The sequence below is a fragment of the Staurois parvus genome, unplaced genomic scaffold, assembly GCF_062004578.1.
Source record: "Staurois parvus isolate SC_StPar_1 unplaced genomic scaffold, SC_StPar_1.0 ptg000137l, whole genome shotgun sequence".
In the NCBI taxonomy this organism is placed as follows: Eukaryota; Metazoa; Chordata; class Amphibia; order Anura; family Ranidae; genus Staurois; species Staurois parvus.
In genome coordinates, this window is record NW_028317933.1 from 14145289 (window position 1) to 14166582 (window position 21294).

At 42.3% G+C, this 21294-nt stretch overlaps 1 protein-coding gene across 1 annotated transcript in view; it reads left to right on the forward strand.

The window, feature by feature from the left end:
- The window catches only part of LOC149465848 (protein-glutamine gamma-glutamyltransferase 5-like), a 99983-nt gene that overhangs the window by 7635 nt on the left and 71054 nt on the right, over positions 1-21294 (forward strand). Inside the window, exons 2-4 of the mRNA XM_089673378.1 lie at positions 2904-3089; positions 5882-6124; positions 16193-16311. Coding sequence (XP_089529504.1) covers positions 2904-3089; positions 5882-6124; positions 16193-16311 — 548 coding nt within the window. The remainder of the gene's footprint in view (positions 1-2903; positions 3090-5881; positions 6125-16192; positions 16312-21294) is intronic.

The following is a 21294-nucleotide window of genomic DNA, read 5'->3' on the forward strand; positions in this document are numbered from 1 at the left end:
ATCTCAACCTATACAATAACTCCAAAATACGCCCCTTCCTAACCAATGACACCACAATTCTACAATTCACTCCCAGGTTATCTCTCGACTTAACTACTGCAACTTCCTCCTCAATGGCTTACCTTAACATAGGCTATACCCCTTCCAGTCTACCATGAATGCTGCTGTCATGCTAATTCACCTTACCAACCGTTCAGTGTCTGCCACCTCTCTCTGCCAATCCCTGCACTGGCTGCCATTCACCCAACAAATTAAATTTAATATACTAACAACTTACAAAGCCACCCACAACTCGGCCCCCAGCTACATCACTAACTTAGTCTCAAAATACCAACCAAATCACTCTCTTATTTCCTCCCAAGACCTCCTGCTCTCTAGTACCCGTGTCACCTCCTCCCATACTTGCATCCAGGACTTCTCACAAGCCTCTCTCATCCTATGGAATTCCCTATCCCAATCTGTCCAACTATCCCCTACTCTGTCCACTTTTAGGTAATCCCTGAAAACTTTGCTCTTCAGAGAAGCCTATCCTGCCTCCACCTGACAACTGTACATGTATTTTCTCCATCAGCTCATCCCCCACAGGTATTATCTTTTGTATCACTTGGCCCTCCCCTTTTAGATTGAAAGCTCTAACTAGCAGGGCCCTCTGATTCCTCCTGTATTGAATTGTATTGTACCTGTACTGTTTGCCCTCATGTTGTAAAGTGCTGCGCAAACTGTTGGTGCTATATAAATCCTATATTATAATAATAACATTATTAACCTCTTGCCAACCGCGCATAGCCGAATGACGGCTTCACCGCGGTCGGCCAGTTCTGTGTGGACGTCATATGACGTCCTCCCAGAACGCGCTCTCCTGCGCGTTCTGGTGTCCAATGACACGCTGATCACAGGGAAATGCAAGTGCCGGTTCTCGGCTGCACTTTCCTCGCGCTGTCAGATCGTGAGGAAAGTACTGCCGAGAACCGGCAGTTGTCAGAGCGGGGATCGGCACCGATCATCAGGGCACTGATGATCAGTGCCCTGATGATCGGTGCCCAGCAGTGACACCCACAAGTTCCGCCCAGCAGTGCGCCCACTAGCTCCGCCCACCCGTGCCCAGCAGTGCACCCACCTGTGCCCAGCAGTGCCCCCACCTGTGCCCAGCAGTGCACCCACCTGTGCCACTCTGCAGTGCCACCTACCTGTGCCCAGAAGTGCCACCTACATGTGCCCAGCAGTGCCACCCACCTGTGCCCACCCACCTGTGCCCACCAGTGCCACCAACCTGTGCCCACCATTGCCACCCACCTGTGCCCACCCACCAGTGCTGCCCACCAGTGCCACCCACCAGTGCAGCCCAGCAGTGCTGCCAGTCAGTGCCACCAGTCAGTGCCCAGGGGTTGTGCCAGTCAGTGCCGCCAGTCAGTGCCCAGCAGTGATGCCAGTCAGTGCCGTCTATCAGTACCCATAATCAGTGTCACCTATCAGTGCCGCCTATCAGTGCTGCATATCAGTGCCACCTATCCGTGACCCCTAATTAGTGCTGCCTATCAGTGCCGCCTATCCGTGCCACCTCATTAGTACTGCCTATCAGTGCCCTTTAGTGCTGCCTATCAGTGCCCATCAGTGCCGCCTATCAGTGCCCATCAGTGCTGCCTCATCAACGCACATCAGTGAAGGAGAAAAAATACCTGTTTGAAAAATTTTATAAAAGAAACAAATAAACTTTTTTTTTTTTCTCAAATTTTTTGCATTTTTTATTTATAGCGCAAAAAGTAAAGTGCCCAGTGGCGATTAAATACCACCAAAAGAAAGCTCTATTTGTGAGAAAAAAATGATCAAAATTTCATATGGGTACAATGTTGCATGACCGCGCAATTGTCAATCAAAGTGCGTCAGCGCTGAAAGCTGAAAATTGGCCTGGTAAGGAAGGGGGTATAAGTGCCTGGTAGGCAAGTGGTTAATTGACCCAAACCCGAAGCTGATCCCTATATTCAGAAAGAGAGTAAGGAGAACACAGAAGAAGAAGTACATTTAATGAAAAAAAAATCATCTCCAAGAATGTACAGTCTCTGTTTTGGTAAAATGGAAGTCTCCTACTTCCCCTGCAATGTAATTAATTGTAATAGCAAATATACAAGGAAACAAAAATACTGTAATCAATAAAAGACAGTAAACATGTATTTTCAATGAGCACAATGAGTTATTACTGAAGTGTTAACCTTTATATGTAATTTTTTTTGTGCATAAACTAAGATTTTGCCATGGTCTGCCTGACATAAGCTGCTAAAATCAACCAAAACGGTCCCCCCCAAAAGTTGTCAATAGGTGACCATCTGGGCTCCTGCTGCCCAACAAGTACATAGGGAGTACATTAGAAGTACTATACTATGCTCTACAAGTCCTGGCATTCAATGTCTCTTCTGCAATAAAGAGCCTTCCTGCTCACAGTCTTTAACCCCTTCCTGTCGCCACCTCCTGGCTCTTTAAGAACTTTTAAATGCCAGGAGGCAGAGACGGGCATTTGGATCATGTGACTGCTGTGATTGGCTATCACAGTGGTCACATGACCAGAAAGCGTTTGATCGCTAGTATGCTTTTGGAGCTTTCCAGTCCCCACCACTGTCTATGCTGGGAGCTCTCAGGGCATGTGCTCTCAGCACAGAGAGTTGTTTATTTTGGGCATATAAATGCATAAACCCCACCCACCGAGAGGCCACATATATGTGCCACGTCAGCGGGAAGAGGTTGAACCCAGGAATGTTTTTAAGCAACATGTAATTCCCATGCAATTTGGATTATTTCCTCGTGGTAAAATATTCCTTAATTAATATTCAACATTCCTCCCTTGTGCATTGTAACTTCATCATCTACCTAAAATCCAATTTTAAGTCAGTTCTTTTTTTTATCACCTGCAGCAGCACCACCACAACTTGCAAGGATTGATAACAACAAACTGAAGAATACTCAAGAACATCAGACTCAGTGCATCAGGGGCAGGGAACTCTGTCTCCGAAGAGGTCAACTGTTTAATATCAAGATTTTCTTCTACCTCAGAGGAAAAGAGGAGAAGCTAAACAATTTAAAGCTTAGAGCCGAAACAGGTATGCTATGAAAAGAGCCCTCACTGCCAGTGCCACTACCTTCATGTCACACTGTTTATTCTTCCCTTTGTATATATCTATTATATTTGCATTGGTTTTGAAACCAATATGGATTGTTCTTGAATTTAAATTCCAGGTCAATTCAATTTCAGTCAATTTATTTCCAGGGCTCCTTGAAGACTTAAAGTGGTTGAAAACCCTTACATATACCTACTGAAATGACTGGCCTCAGGTGATCCACAGAGGTGAAACAAATCCTCCTACATCAGTTGTGCCTGTTTTTCTGCAATCTTCACTTCTCCACAGCCTGCTAAAGCACACATTTTGCATAGCATTTGACAGTAGCTCCAGAAGGCAGGGGTTGGAGATCTGATGTCATGCACTGCACACCACAGTGCAGGGAGCTACGTGTAATCTGAGTGATTTGTCTGGTTAATTCTGATAACGAGTGAAAATGAATCGGAATATATGAAATGGAGTTCGAAAAAAAATAATTCTAAGATAATGAATATGATGAAACGAGATTATTAACTTAACAGACAAATCCAAAACAAAGCAGATTTTCTGTCATGCACATCTCTAAATACAAGCAACTGTAACAGTCATAATTCATGGATAGCCTTGAATGTAACTGTTTTGGGAAACAGTTAAATCAGTGAATTTAGTTCTGCTTGAAGGGTCAAATGCTCCTAAAACTACATATTGTGCTTCCATTTTTAGTTTCATAAAGATTGTAATGGTATTAAAAGCAAATCAACATATTCAACAACCTATTTGTGACAGATATACAGCCAAAATAGTAAAGTGACAAAGGAAAACTACCTCTGTTGTCATTAGGGTTGCCTCCTCATCCTGAACACATATTAACCACTTGCCCTCATGAGGATTTACCCCCCTTCCTGACCAGGCCATTTTTTGTGCGATATGCCGCTGCGTTACTTTAATTGACAATTGCGCTGCTCCCAAACAAAATTTACGTCCTCTTTTCCCACAAATAGAGCTTTCTTTTGGTGGTATTTGATTGCCTGTGCGTTGTTTTTTTTTTTTTGCGCTATAAACGAAAAAAGGCCTACAATTTTGAAAAAAAAAAACTATATTTTTGACTTTTTGCTATTAAACATGCTCAGTAAAAATAATAAAAAAATCAAATTTCGTCCAAAATGTATTCTGCTTCATATATTTGCTAAAGAAAAATCCCAATACATGTAAATTAATTAGTTTACGTGAAATTTATAGCATCTACAAATGGCGGTATAGATACTGGAATTTTTTTTAAACTAGTAATAGCGACAATCAGTGACTTATAGCGGGACTGCGGTGGATATTTTGCCACTGAGGGGAACTGACATTGTGTCACTGACATCCCCAGGAACACTAATACAGTCAGTGGTGTATTTAGGTTTTGTGCTGCCCTAGGCAACACAAAAATCGTCTGCCCTCATGGACAGCGACCAACACAACCCCCCCTCCCGTGGAGAGAGAATGACATTGACCAACAACACCCCTGCTTCCCACCCAAGAGAGCCTTCCACTACCCCCCACCCTCCAGCGATAGAGAGACACTCATCAGCTCCAGATATCCCTGGGAACGAGAGCCAGGCTCTACATACACCATCGAGCAGCCTGTAGCCTCTCTCGAATCCCACCTGGTTCCCATGGTGCACGTGTCCCTTCTTTCCTCCCTTCTTCTGGGGGGAGGTGCTGCCCCCCTGAAAAATGCCACCCTAGGCAAGTGCCTTGTTTGCCTTGTGGTAAATACATCCCTGAATATAGTGATCGGTACAAAAAAAAGCACTGACACTGTACTAATGGCACTGGGCAGGATGGAGTGTACATGTGGGGCGATCAAAGGGTTAACTGTGTGCTGTTTTACTATGTGGGCTGTTTGTGCTTTACACTATAAGCACACTGCTTTGTATGGCTCTGCTGTGCAGAGCCATACAAAGCAGTGTGCAGGAGCTGACAGGGGAGAGATCTGTATTGTTTACATACAGGTCTCTCCCCCACTGGAAATCGTCACAGATCACCAGGTGCTGGTGGGGAATCACCGACACAGTGATTGACAGCCGAGGCCACGAATGGCAGCGTGGGTAGGGCACGCACACCCCCTACCCGGAACTGCAAAATGACGTATATATACAGTATTTCTGCTATAGGGCATCACGGAAGCAGTTAATTACGCAGGTTCTGTGACTGATTAAGGTGGTAATTAAACTCACTTAGTGCCTTTTCTGTATTAAATTAGTCTCAGAACCTGTGTAAATAATATGTGTTTGGGTTTAAAGGGATGAAGTGGCAACCCTAGTTGTCATAGAGTTGAAAAAGAAAGAAGAAAAGACAATATAATCATGCTTTTTACAGTGGCAAAAGAAGGCAGGAAAATGCAGGAAAACTCTCACTGTTCTGGAAACAAAGCTCAATGACCAAGGAATACAATTTGATTGCATACTGATGTAGCCCGGTCACCGATGTATGAGACACTGCACTTTACACCAGAAAAAACTATTGGAAAAGATTAAGTGACAGCCAACAATTTTTCTGGTGGTTGAGCTAGATGGGCTTTTGTCTTTTTTTCAAACTGATTATGTAACTATCAATCAACATCGAGCTGTGAGTGGTGAAATGAGGAAAGTTGTGGATATGCTTCTCAGGTTAGGACATCTAAGTGAACTTTTTTTCTTTGCACTGCATTGGTAAAGGAACAGTTCACTTTATGAAAACTCAGAAGCACATTAGAAACAAATGAGCATGGAAATTAAAAAAAATGATCTTTTTATGCCTTTCTTATCCAGGTCCATATCCATCTAGGCAATCAGGGACCCTTATTCAGTTCCCAGTGACAAGAATAAATAGCAATAAAACTTGGAGCGCAGAGCTGGAAAGCGAAAGTGGGAAATCTCTATCCATCAACATATGTTCTTCAGCAGCAGCCTGCATTGGTCGCTACAATTTATACTTGGAAGGGACTTATTGCGAAACCTCCTCATCCTACGACTTGGGGGATTTCATTTTACTTTTTAATCCTTGGTGTCCAGGTAAAGAATAGTTAGAATCAATAGTAATAATAAAATTGAATGTAATGGTTATATTTATCTATTTTATCTTTACTATTATATGGTAAGCGCTAAGCAACGTCATCATATTTCTTGTGTAATTTAAGGGATAGTGTTATCCCTATATAGTTTTATATATTCTTCCTTTATTTCTTTTAAAAGGACTCACTATCCACTGTATGGTATTTATTTTTTTAAAGGTTTTTTTTGCTTTGTTAAATGTCCCGTATGGCATTTCCCAGCCCAAAATGCCTTTTTTTTACCATAGCTTGCCTATTAGCCTTGAACCTGGCCAGAATATATCACATTTTGTCCCTAAAAGACTTTAGGTCTTTAAATTGGTTCTAAAGGCTAAAGCTTTTTTACCTTCATGCATTCTATGTATGAAGGTAAAAAACCTTCGGTGTAATGCTCCCCCCTAATACTTACCTAAGACCCATCAAGATCCAGCAATGTGCATGAGAGCCTCAGCTCTCTGGGGACTCTCCCTACTCATTGGCTGAGACAGCAATGGGAGCCATTGGCTCTTGTTGCTGTCTGTCAATCACAGCCAGTGAGCAAATGAGGATATAGGGGGTCGGGGCCAAGCCACAGCTCTGTGTGTGAATGGAAGCTCAGGAATGTGCCTGCTTGGGTGCCCCCAGAGCAAGCTGCTTGCTCTGGGGGCACTCAGCAGGAGGGAGGTGCCAGGAGCGCTGGCTGGGGACCTGAGAAGTGGAGGATCGGGGCTGCTCTGTGCAAAACCACTGCACAGAGCAGGTATGTCGTGTTTGTTATCTTTTTAATTGAAAAAAAGTTGCCCTCAATATCACTTTAAGTTGAAGTTTTGCAAATTTCAGGCAGGATTCAACAACCCCCCCCCATCTACAAATCCCAGGTACATTTGTCCATTCCTATCAGAGAGAGAAAGGTTCTGAAGGTAAACAGCTTCTGTTTTCCTGTTTCTTTAGCTAACCCATAGTGCTCTGTGCACTTTGCTATGGGTGCACTTTGAATTAAATACTTATTTTTCAAATAAAAATTTTATATAAACAGTATAAAGGGTTCAAAAACATTTATTAAATCTGGTGAATTAACAGACAAGTACCAAACTCGGTACTTGTGAATTAACAGACAAGTACCAAACTCTAAAATAAAAATTATATTATAGTTTCCATTCTTTTTGGTTTTGCTGAGGTTCCCAGCAGCTGCTTGTAATTGTCTAAAATGTGATGACCAAATCCAATCAAAATTGTTTTAGTTGTGGATAGTATAGGAAAATGTTTTTACTGCTGTCTGTCACCCTGTTGGAGCGATTTCTCCTTACTTCTTGACATGACAAAAAAGTATCATGAAATCTCTCCCATGGAGACATAGACTGGCCATACATTATACAATTATCTGCAGATTTTCTGCCCATTTTCCTTTAGATTTACCTTCAACTATGTAGTGCAAGGGCCTGCCTAATTGGATACAACTGAAAGTGTTGTTTAGGTTTGTCCTCCTATTATATGGTTTTTGGTAAATCTAAACCAAAAATCTGCAGATAATTGTATAATGTATGGCCAGCCATAGACTACAACAAAACACTTTGGGGGAGATTTTCTAAAACTGGTGCACTCAAATCTAGTGCAGCTGTGCATGGTAGCCAATCAGCTTCTAACTTCAGCTTGTTCAACTAAGCTTTGGCAATAAAACCTGGAAGCTGATTGCTTTCTATGCAGAGCTTCACCAGATTTTGCACTCTCCAGTTTTAGTAAATCCCTCTCATAGTCGTCAGTAAAATTGGGGAAGGGTAAAAACATCTCCCAAGTTATTACCACTGGATCAAGGTGTAGCAGCACAGAAGTGCAAGATGTTTGGAAACTAAGTATCGTATTTTCTGGCGTATAAGGCGACTGGGTGTGTAAGACGACCCCCTAATTTTCCAGTTAAAACATAGGTTGTGGGCTATACTCGCCATATAAGACTACCCCCCTTCCGAGGCAACACCATTTAAAAACATCAGATTTTTTAATTGAAATGGTTATGACTTACCGGTACTTAAAATCCTTCAAAATCCTCATGTTCATCCTCTGACATCATAAGTTCATGAATGACATCTTGTGATACATTTGTAAGACAGTCATCATATGGATCAAATTCCAAATCAGATGGTTACCGCTGGATGTGCGGTAATACAGTAGCTTCGGCTACATACAGTATACAGTATATATTCAGCCCGCTGGATGTGCAGTAATGTACATACAGTATACTGCGTTGAGCCAAGCCGGCTCAAAACAAATGTCCCTATGAGAGATTAATCTGTCAGCCCGCTGGATGTGCGGTATATACAGTATACTGAGCTAAGCTGTTTCAAAACGTACCGGTACGTCCCTACTGTAATCAGACCGCTGGATGTGTGTATGTACGGTATACTGCGCTGAGCCAAGCGGTTTCAAAACGTACCGGTATGTCCCTACTGTAATCAGCCCGCTGGATGTGTGTATGTACAGTAGCTAAGGCTACATACAGTATACGCTGGGCCAATCACAGCGACTGATGTATTCTACTAATTAATACAAAGCCTGCTCGGATTGGCTGGTAGATGTCACAACCGGAGAGGTTGTGACATCATCAGCCCACCTCTCTGACTCAGCCAATCTGAGCAGGCTTTGTATTCATTAGTAGAATACATCACTCGCCATGATTGGCCCAATGTATACTGTATGTAGCAGCAGCTACTGTACATACACGCATCCAGCGGGCTGATTACAGTAGGAACGTTTTGAAACCGCTTGGCTCAGCGCAGTATACTGTATATACCGCACATCCAGCAGGCTGACAGATTAATCTGTCATAGGGACATTTGTTTTGAGCCAGCTTGGCTCAGCACGGTATACTGTATGTACAGTATTACCACACATGCAGCCAACTTGACCCAAACAAACTCAAGGTTCACATTTTATACCCCGCGTATAAGACGACCCCCAATTTTTTGGGTATATTTTCTAAGTATAAAAAGTAGTCTTATATGCCAGAAAATTTATTTGTTGAAATTTTTATTTCAACAAATAAAAATTAAGTATTTTTATTTGTTGAAAATGAGATAAAACATGCCAACATGTTTCAGGGCTTTCACAATATATCCTTCCTCCGGATTTAGGCTTGGCACCTGAACCAGAGGGAACTTTTATGTGGTACAGACTTCCAGAGTCTGCGTGTTCACAGGGTGCTTATAGCAAGCAGTGAATCATTCCTGGAAGATGTCTGGCAGGTGGTGCTCTATATGTCTCAAGTCACATACAGAGCACCAGACCATCTCTATATGTCTCAAGTCACATACAGAGCACCAGACCATCTCTATGTGTCTCAAGTCACATACAGAGCACCAGACCATCTCTATATGTCTCAAGTCACATACAGAGCACCAGACCATCTCTATGTGTCTCAAGTCACATACAGAGCACCAGACCATCTCTATGTATCTCAAGTCACATACAGAGCACCAGACCATCTCTATATGTCTCAAGTCACATACAGAGCACCAGACCATCTCTATGTATCTCAAGTCACATACAGAGCACCAGACCATCTCTATATGTCTCAAGTCACATACAGAGCACCAGACCATCTCTATTATTGTCTGTGTCTTTCTGTCCCGGAGATGACTTCTTATTTCTTATTCTGTGACACAGAGACACAAAGTGAGGTAAAATCTCCCCTGTGGGTTCAAACACAGCAAATCACCCAAACCCAAAAAAATAACTAATCTCAACTAGTGATGGGCCAAACACCCCCCTGTTCGGTTCGCAGTCAAACATTCAAACCTACTGAAATGTTGACTCGAAACTTCGAACAGGGACAATTAACTAAGCGGTATCTTTCCGCATCTGAGTATGCAGTAAGATACCGCACAGCTACTAAAATACCGCATGAGTTATATTATTAAGTCATGCGGTAATTTAGTAGTGACAACATTCTTTAATGTTTCAGCTGTCAGCGGGGTTCCCAGCTGTCAGCAGAACGTAAAAAGAAGTGCTGGCATTGTGCGGCAATTAAAAAATTTTAAATGAGTGGGGTCCCCCCTCCCATCCATACCAAGTCCTTTGGGTCTGGTATGGATTTTGAGGGGAAACTTCGACGCCAAAAAAAAAATGGTGTACGGGTCCCCCCAAAAGACCATTGTCTAAGCATGCAGCCCTGTAGGTCAGGAAGGGGGGGGGGACGAGTGAGCACGCCCCCCCCCTCATGGACCATACCAGCCTACATGCCCTGAACATGGGAGGTTGCTTTGGGGCAGGGGGGCTCCCCCCAAAGTACCTTGTCCCCATGTTGATGGAGAAAAGGGCCTCTTCCCCACAACCGTGGCTGGTGATTTTGGGGGTCTGCGGGCAGGGGGAGCTTTTCAGAATCTGAAAGCCCCCTTTAACAAGGACGCCCCCAGATCCCACCCCCCATGTGAATAAGCATGGGGTACATGGTACTGCTACCATTCACAAAAAAAAAGTGTAGTGTAAAAATGACAAAAAGACAGTCTTTGACAAGTCCTTTATTAAAAACAAAAATAAAAAAACGTCCTTCAAAGTAGATCCAACGTCAATCACGATGCCCACTGCCACTGCCAACCCGAAAAAAAAAAAAATGATCTGCTCTCTACGCTGGCTCTCGCTGTCTGAGAGCTGTGTCGTGACGACAGCTCTTGAATAGTGTTATGATGTCACAGGGTGGTGGGGTCACCCCCGCCCCTTGTGATGTCATTATGCGCAGGGATTGGCCCAAGCATTGCACCTGTTCTGAGGTCAGGGCGCAGTGCATTATGGGGCGCAGTGGCCGAAACGCCCTTACTGTTCATGTGTTTGCCAAACACATGAACAGCCCATGTTTGAGTCGAACTTAAAGCCCAACACTAATCTTGAAATGAAATAAAATATTTTTGCCCAAGTTGGGCTTTAAAACTAAATGTTAAAAAAATAATTGCTAAGTTTTTCTGTAGTAGAGAGACTATTCAGTCAGTTCAACGGGACCAGACACATTTTGAGCCATTTATGGCCTTTCCTGCTTTCTGACAAACAGTAATGTTGAAAAACTTCCACTTAGCCAATCAGCTGCAGCGCTGATCAGTGTATTCTGACAGTGGAGTCCCTACGGTCGGAATTCAGTAGCACAGCGGGAGGAGTCCTCCATCTACCTCACTTGTATGAAAGGGGGAATCCATTTATTTTTTTTCGATCACCTATCAATTTTTTTTTTTGATCTCCTATCAATATTTTTTGATGTGCGCACTGCAACATGAATAGGCCAAACTACATTATGTGCTCAGAGTAGAAACTACACAGCAAACATGTAATGGGCCTTCAGTCTACACTAGTAGTGTACACTCTAGCTACAGAATATATAATATAATGCATCAGCTTCATAGGTGTGAGTCAAATGTAAGTGCATACCTTTAGGGCCGTAATTAGTATCTTATGCAGAGTAAAGGCTACACCCAGCATTTTAAAATATTTTATAGATCACCACACTCAACAAGAATAAAATCAGTACAAATGATAATGATTGTCCCTGCCAATCTGCTGAAGATTTGGCCTGTTATATGAAGACATAACAATGGAAAAGTCACTGAGAAGGACAGGAATGTTTACTACACCCGATGTGTCTCAGTATTAGAACTTAGTTAGCAATGGCACTCCCTCCTTGCTTCAGTACATTTTACATAACAATGATAGCCACCTCTGAGGCTATAAAACTGCCACATTGCTCAGCCGCAAGCCCATTTTTATAGAACGGTATTTGAGCAATGTCCATCACTGAGCTTCTTATAAAAATAGGTCGTAAAGTTAAAAGGATCTTTTTTTAAAATAACAAACGTAATAGTTACCTGCTCTGTGCAATGATTTTGCACAGAGCTGACCTGTTCCTCTTCTTCTCAGGTTCCCCTGCTGGTGTTCTTGGCTCTTCCTCTTCCCTGAATGCCACAGTGGGAAGCAGCTTCCTATGGGGGCACACGTGCGAGTTTGATCCCAACTGCATCTACTGACACACACAGTACATCTTGGCCCCGCCCCTGCTCCCTCCATACTGGATTTATTTAACAGCAGCAGGAGCCAGTGGCTCCCACTGTTTCCTCCATATACAGAGCGGAGAGAAAGAGAGAGCAGTGCTGCTGCTCTCCGGCACAGCGCTGGATCAAGAGCAGGTTCAGGTAAGGATTAATGGGGAGATGGGGGGTAGCTGACAATAAAAGGTGTTTGCCTTAAAGCAGAGAATACATTAAAGTGGAGTTCCACTTGGAAAAAAAAATAAAATCAGCAGCTACAAAAACTGTAGCTGCTGACTTTTAAAATACAGCCACTTACCTGTCCCTTGGTCCAGCAGTGTCCTCACCACCACTGGTTTCACCCGCCGTCTTCTCTCCCTGGCGCTGGCATCTTCAGTGTAGGCACCCAGCTGTGATAGCTTGAGGCTTCACAGCTGGGTGCCCACTGTGCATGCACGAGAAGCGCTGCTCTTTGTGAATGGCCCCGTAGTCTTCTGGGACCTGTCACGTGTTCCAGAAGACTATGGGGAGGGAGGACAACTTCCGCTTCTGATCACCTAGGCGATTGCAGCGGAAGTGGGAGTGGGTACCTGTCAAATTCAAGTACCCCCTCCCCAAAGGTGCCAATCCTTAATGGGGAGCAGGGGGCAAAGGCTTAAAGCAGAACTTCCCCTTTTTGGGTTGAGCTCCGCTTTAAGGTAAAACTCTTCTGCCTTTATACCACTTCAAAGCAGATCTAACATCTAAAACCTTTATTTCATTTCTAAATAATTTTGCAGTCCTTTGTTCCAAAATTGTAATTTTAGTTTCATTTTAAACAAGAAAAATTATCAAAAGTCAGCCCTACTTCCTTTTTTTCTTTAAGCTATTATCTTCCTGCTTGTTTTTTTATCTCTATTTTTTTTCTTTTTTTCAATTTTATTTGATTTGTCCCTTAATTTGTTTCACATTTCTAAATAACTTTGCAGTGCTTTGTACCAGAATCAAAATAACAATTATACTCTTTTTCTCTACAGTAACATTATTTTTTCAAACTGAAAAAATAAGAAACAAACCATGTTTTTAGTTTTGTTACATTGTTTTTCTATAGATTACATAAAACATAAAATATTTTGCCTTTACAACCTTTTCAAAGCAGGTCTAACATGTAAGAAAAACAACTGACAAGCCCAATGGGTGGTACCACAACATAATCAAAAATGCGATATGCTAAATAAAGATATGTGCTTGCTAAATTTCAAATAATACATTAAAAATACATAAATACACATACAGTATATGCAGAGTAGAAAAAAAAACTAAGAGAAATACAATTAAAATAAAAGTCCAGCAGAGTGTGTAACCCAAGGCTACACAATGATGTAAGTCCTTCAATGGATGTGGGATCAAACCAATCTCTGGAACTCTTCACCATTTGTGTCCAAAAAAAAGTGCACACTCACCAGAGGGATTTGACCCCTTTTTACAGGTAGGTCAAACAGCGTATGATCTCCCAAGGGTGCATTAGGTCAAGGAGTGGATTCCATGTGCTTTTTCAAATGATCAGCTTAATATGGCATACTGAGCAATGAAGCAGGGAACATCCATTAAAAGCATTTAAGTGTAGTATTTATTTAAGGTATTGCACATAAAAAAGTTTTAAAAATTACTCACATTACAGGGTGCATATTTTACCGACACCAGGGTATACAGCCTATATTGGATGTTAGTCACTGCACTGCCTCCATTGGACGGCGCTACAAGCCTCTGTTCCGTCGGCAGGACGTGACATCCATCCATGAAGTGGTGAACAATTGGGGAGGTTGGTTTGATCCCACATCCATTGAAGGACTTACATCATTGTGTGGTGTTGGGTTACACACCGACTTTTGTTTTTATTTTATTTATCATTTTTATGTTTTCTACTCTGCCCAAATTTGTATTTACGTGTTTTTGATGTATTATTAGGAATGTATCAAGCATCTATCTTTATTTAGCATATTGTATTACTAGTGTTTCACACTTAAAGGGGCAGCTGCATAATTTGGAATCTGCATTTATTTTGTTTACACTTGTATATCTGTTTTTTTGCAGTGAATAGGCGCCACTGTATTGGTAACATAACTTTTATAATAAAAAATGCAATAGATTGTGTAAAAAAGATGCATTGTTAAAGTGAATCTCTGAGTAAATACAATATCCACCTAATACATACCCCTCATCCCCCCAAACAAAACCACAATTAACTTTTTTAAAAGGTAAGCCAGGGGCGGACTGACAACTCATGGGACCCCTGTGTCCTTGCCCAAACTCAAAAAAGCCTATGAAAAAGGTACCAGGAGCATCTCATGGGGAACTCATGGGGCCCCGGGCAATAGGGGATCATGGAGCCCCTGTGTTCTTGCCCAAACTCTAAAAAGCCTATGAAAAAGGTACCAGGGGCATCTCATGGGGCGCCCTACTGACTCTGTGCCCTCAGGCAGTGCTCGAGTTTCCAATTGGTCAGTCCGCCCCTGAGGTAAGCATTAGTAAATTAGAAAAAAAACATTACATGCAAAATTTCACTGGGCTTGCTTAGGCACTCAGCTTTCCTTCCTTGGAAACCCAAAAATCCAGCAAGAATGCGAGTGCTTTCTCACTAAATTTGGGATGTTCAGCATTCCTGTGACATCATGCGCACTGGAAACTGGTTGTACGATATTTTTCCTTTTTTCCCCCAAATGTTTATTTTTTTCTAACGTTCTAAATTGGCATTCTAAATTAAGTTATAGCAACCAGACATGTAAAAAAAATTTTCTTAAATAAAATGTGTTTTTAATAAACCCCTTATTAACCCTTAGTTTGTTCTTATCAACACTAGTTAACTCCTTCTTCCCGTAGCTATTATTTTCCTGCAGAATTTTTGTTTTGTTTCAGTTTTTTAACTATATATGTTTAAACTTTTTTGCTTGTTTTGTTCCTTAATTAATTAATGTTTCTTTGATTATTTATTTGGTTCCTTATATTTTTTTTTTTTTTGGTGTAATGATGAAAAACCTTTATTTCATTTCTAAATCATTTTGCAGTTCTTTGTTCCACAACTGTAATTTTAGTTTCATTCTAAACAGGAACAATTAACTTGATTTTTTTATTTCTATTTTTTTTCAATGTTATTTGTTTTGTTCCTTCATTTTTTCACATTTCTAAATAAATTTGCAATGTTTTGTACCAGAATCAAAATAGCATTTATACTTTTTTGTTTTAAACATTTTTTTTATTATTATTTATTTTTTAACATAATTTTTTTCACAATGACAAAATAAGAAACAAAACATTTTTTTAGTTTTGTTACATTTTTTGTCTATGGATTATATAAAACATAAAATAATTTTGCAAGAAATTATAACCAGAAGTACAACCAAACCTTGTTTGTCCTAAAAAAGAAATATATTACTTTGCTTTTTCAAGTAATGACAAAGTTATTGCCAAACAAACAGGCCCTTAGGAGAAATGTAAAGTTGCTCTGGTTCCACAATAGTTAAAATCTCACATACGATTTACCATGTTGATGTCATTTCAAAAATGATTTTAGTGTCCTTGTATTGGTAGCTTTCATTAAAATAATAACTGGTGACCCTGCCATAAAGATATTTGTGTGGACACTCTGTGTTATAGGGTGACAATGCTCTGTCTTTGTCTCTTAAATAGTTCTTCTGTGTTGTCACCTCATCATATATGATCTTGATGGAAACTTTAACCAACTGAGCTGAAACAAAAATAAATGCATATGTTACAGTTGTCACTATCAGGAATTTCACCCTGAGAAATGCTATGCCACAGGTGCTGGAAAACATGCATGTAGACAGGAAAAAACTGCAAAAAGATTGCAGAAGATTAGCAGTACTGAGATGCATTGAAGGATGTAAAAAAGACTAAAACAGCAATAAAAATGGCTGTTTATGATACACAATTCTTTGGGTTTACATGCACAGGCCGCTGCTGGTAAAGTCTCTTTCTGTGATGTTACTCTATCACAAATTTGTTATTGCCAGCAACGAACATAAAATAATGCAGTAACTGCTATTTGTTTGCAGAGGATGAGGTGTTCCTGGACGATGAAGCCTCAAGACAAGAATATGTCATTAATGAACACGGCTTAATGTATCAGGGAGCTAAAGATTTCATTGTTACTATCCCATGGAACTTTGGGCAGGTAAGATGTATTTTTATTACTTTATTTATGTAAGTATTTATGTAGCGCTACCCTCTTGAGGACCTCTGTGTTGTAGGTACCCCTAAGCTCTGCATAGCCCAGTAACAGGTATTCTTCACAAAGCCTTGCATCCAGGAGACAGTAACCAGTCCATGGCTTGGTTTTGTTATTTTATTAGGGAAAATAACTTGGATAGGGATTATGGGATGCCCAGTTTGGCTTGAATCAATGAAGGGGGGGGCAACTTCTTTCCTTTGTACACAAAAAAAAAACAGATCCTGGACTGTTCTTTTCCTCGAAAGCCATCAGTCTTTGTAGACCAGTAGCAACAGTCCCTTACGGGCGAGGAACTAGCAGCCCCTTAAAAAATCAGCTTAGCGTCTTGAAACTACATGCAGGGATGTCTCCTCACCCACTATAGAACTGCTCCCAGCTCCACAGCCTGCAGACACCACCAGCTCTCCTGGCTGCTCTGAAGATCTCCTGGGGCAAGGAAAAAGTATTGAACCCAATGCTGTCCTTTGAAAGCTTGCTACATGTGGCAGTCTTTCCCCTTGTGGACCCCAGGACGTGCTGATGTACTCTTTGCTCCCACTGTTTCAGCTCTCCAGGTGATTCCATTTATGCTGCACTGCTGAATGTATCCTCCTGAGCCAGCCCAAGCCCAGCCTGGAGGCTTACACCGCTCTAGAACTAGAGGACCCCTCCCATGCACCGACAGACTCCTCAGCACTCCATCTTCCCCCCAACTCCCTTGCAGCCTGACCCTCCCAGGGCCTCCAAGCCTGGGATTGGCCAGGCTCCCATAATTATGCAGATTAGGTCTCCACCTCTTCCTGCTTACCGACTTCTGGAAGGTTCCATGGTCCTCCAGAGTCAGGAGGAGGCAATAGAACCACAACCTGTTAAGTCATCCAGCTGACCTGCAGTAACCTGACCTCAAATTTATAAAATTTAGAAATGTTAATAGTTCCTAAGCAACACCCTAAAGAATGTACCTTCAGGAATTCCTCTGGAGGAATAGCAATGCACTTCTTGGTATGTGAGGGTGCCCAGGCACTACTGTTCTATAGCCTCATAGCTGTATACAGTATAAGCAGTGTGTGATCTAAGGCACTGCTTCCTCTGACTTCTAGTCTCAGAAGATTTGGAGTGAGATTTGGTGATGTCATTATTGTGTTGCTCACTGTTCTCTTTGTTGGAGGCTCTGACATGAGGACTAAAATCCATTCTCTGGTGGTGGCCAACTTTCTTGATGAGGTGGGGGAGCTCAAGTTCAGCCTCTGACATCACCAAAGGGATGCAAATACTATTAAGGACCCATTAACATCTGGCGTTTTGGGATTGTGTGCGGAATTTCAGCGATTTCAAATCACACTGCAGCCATAGCAAAACGTGGCATGCATGCTTATGTGCCATTTCTTTTTTAATGGCAACTCAAAAATGGTGCGGTTTTGCTGTGATTGCTGAAAGCAATCATAGCAAACTGCATCACAAGAATCTTGTCGTCCAAAAGACGCTCCTGCTGTTTTTTTTTTTTTTTAGGAAGTTTTCTTTGAGCAAGTTTTGCTCAATGCGTTTTGGCACGCAATTCTGTCGGACGACAATCGTGGAAAAACTTATCCGCATTTAAGGTGCCATTAAAAATAAAATGGTACACAAACGCACATGCTGCATTTTGCCATGATTGCAGTGCAAGCGGCAAAATGCAGAATCGCAGCAATTCCATATGCAATCCCAAATCGCCAGATATGAACGAGACATTAGTATATATTCAGGGTAAGAGACAGCAGACATGTAGCAGCATATAGTTTAAGGCTTTAGGCATGATACAAGAGATGGTCAGAGACTGTTGATATAAGACAGTAGATGGCCATAGATTTCAGACATGATACAAGAGATATTCAGAAACTGAAAGCCTGGCACAAGTCATGGTCAGAGATTGCAGACGACATACATGAAATAGTCAGATACTGTAGATATAATGCAAGAGATCATCGGAGAAGCAGACATGATACAAAAGATGGTCAGAGACTGCGGGAATGATACAAAAGATGGTCAGAGACTGTGGGAATGATACAAAAGATGGTCAGAGACTGCGGGAATGATACAAAAGATGGTCAGAGACTGAGAGCATGATACAGAAGATGGTCAGAGACTGCGAGCATGATACAAAAGATGGTCAGAGACTGCAAGCATGATACAGAAGATAGTCAGAGACTGTGGGCATGATACAGAAGATGGTCAGAGACTGCAAGCATGATACAGAAGATAGTCAGAGACTGTGGGCATGATACAGAAGATGGTCAGAGACTGCGGGCATGATATAGAAGATGGTCAGAGACTGCAGGAATGATACAAAAGATGGTCAGAGACTGCAGGAATGATACAAAAGATGGTCAGAGACTGCGAGCATGATACAGAAGATGGTCAGAGACTGCGAACATGATACAGAAGATGGGCAGGGACATGTTGCAGGAATTGGTCAGAAACTTTGAAGGTGCTAGAGGAGTTGTTGGAGCTTAGGAACATGCTTCAGGAGACAATCCTAGACTGGAAAAATTCTACATAAGGCTGATAGAAATCACTGCTATAACAAGGCAATAGGGAGACACAGATTAGAGCCTACAGAGGTCCTAAGGGCCACACATAAGACAAGTGCCACAGGGCAGCAAGTAGTCCCAGGGCCACAGGTTGAGCATCAAGGCTTCACAAGGATGGCCACCTCAAAAAACAGACAAGAGAAGGCATTGTAATGTAAGGATTGTAATGCAGAATGATCATCCTCAGAGGACCACAGGTCATTCTGAGAATTAGTCCTTTGCCCTCTTTCCCTTTTTTGGTGCACAGCTTCCAGAGTTCAAGTGCAGGCTCTCTACCTGCATCATCCCCCATGTTCTTTGGTTTCACCTGAATGCTGACCTGTTGTAAAGGTCAAACTCCAACACTTCTTGGTACTGCCATATAAAATAATTACATCTCAGCTGTACTTCACATGTGTAATCACTAAATGAGTTAGTTCCTTTGGGTTTAACTCAGCTAAAGACATTCTAGGTGACTCAAAAACATAAAATGTGCAAAGTTACAATTCAAATTCTTTAAAAAAAATGCCACATCCTGAGTACAAAAGCCTGTCCTCTGCCAGCATGCTGTAAAGAAGGACCCTTGCTGTCTTTGTGGAAGTGGTCTGACACCCCCCCTGCTAAGTCAGAGCTAGAGTTTTCCAAGCAGCAAGGAGCATGAGCTTTGCTTAATAGGGAGTGCTAGCTCTGACTAATCAAGGGGTGCGTCCAGGCCCAGACTGGGACAAAAAATAGACCCAAGCACTTTAGATTGAGCAGCCCATTTTTTTGTGACGTACCAGGGATTTTACTGGTTGGCAAGTAGTTAATATCGATTGGACCCTGGGCAAACATCCACTCCCCCATGCAATTTCGCTCTCCATTTGCTCTGAAATATACAATAAATAGCAGCTAGACTCAAAATCAGTTTACTGCAGCAGATAAAGCAGCAATTGCGATATATTGCGATAATTGCGATAGTTTCTGCTTGAGGATTGGTTTCTAGAGATTACAGCACATCATTTCTGCTTGAGAATTGGTTGCTAAAGGTTACTGCACATCACTCCCGCTCGCTGACTGGTTGCTAGAGGTTACTGCTCATCCTTACAGCTCACTGACTGGTTGCTAGAGGTTACTGCACATCCTTACAGCTCACTGACTGGTTGTAGAGGTTACTGCATATCCTTACAGCTCACTGACTGGTTGCTAGAGGTTACTGCACATCCTTACAGCTCACTGACTGGTTGCTAGAGGTTACTGCACATCCTTACAGCTCACTGACTGGTTGCTAGAGGTTACTGCACATCCCTCCTGCTCGCTGACTAGTTGCTAGAGGTTCCTGCACATCACTCCAGCTCACTGACTGGTTGCTAGAGGTTACTGCATATAGTGAGCAGAGGATAACAGAAGGTAAAGTGAAGACAGCATGCCGGCATCAGACATAGAGCTCTATATCAGCACACCAAAGAGTTAAACTCACAAATTGTCTTTTTTTTCTAACAGTGTCTGCACATTCTCTCCCTAGCTCGTGGTGTCTGTGGCAGGCAGCAACAGTGCACATCAGGCCATTGGGTCTCTTCCAGCTCCTCCCCGTTGAAGGTCAGCTGACCTGTAGTTACCACCCCCTGGCCCAGATGATTGAATTGAATGGGTGGGCAGTGTGGGCTAGAATAGCAAACCCAGCTGCCCCTGCTGCTTTGAGCTCCAAGGACATGAAGCCCGGTGGCCCTGACAGCTGAACTGAATGGACCGGCTGACAGCTGCTTTGAGATCCAAGGACTTGCGGCCCAGCGGCCCAGGCCCACCAGGCAAATACACCAGTGCAAAGACTTTTCCCTCTCTACAGCAGGGATAGGCTTTTCTACTCAGGCTGTGGCTGTTTTCAAAAGCTAATGAACTGTTATTTTTGTTTTGATGCACCTGGAATATGTTTAGCTGGTTTACCTCCTCCCGCCTGGCCTATTATAATAATACAGCCAGGCGAGAGCACCACTATCCTGGTTGGACATCAAATGACATCCTCTCACTCCCATGCCTGAGCACGCCCTAGGGACCGTGCAGTGGCACGATCTGTCACCGATACAGTGGAAGATAGATCATTGTACCGGGCCAGCCCTGGTACCATGTGAACGCTGTGACCAATCACAGATGTACACAATAGCTTTCATTCACAGCCATTCATTGTGTACTACTGTGATCTCTGTGATTAGTCACAGTAATCACATGGTACAGAGACTGATCACAGTGAACCTGTACCATGTGATAGGTATGACCAATCACAACTATGAGGTTTATATAATAAAGGAACAAATTTCAAGGAGTGGAAACTGCATTTTTTTTCAACATACTCCCCTACTACATGTATACACTTATCCCAGATATTAACTAATGCCTGGAAAGCTTCAACATGGAAAAAATTGTC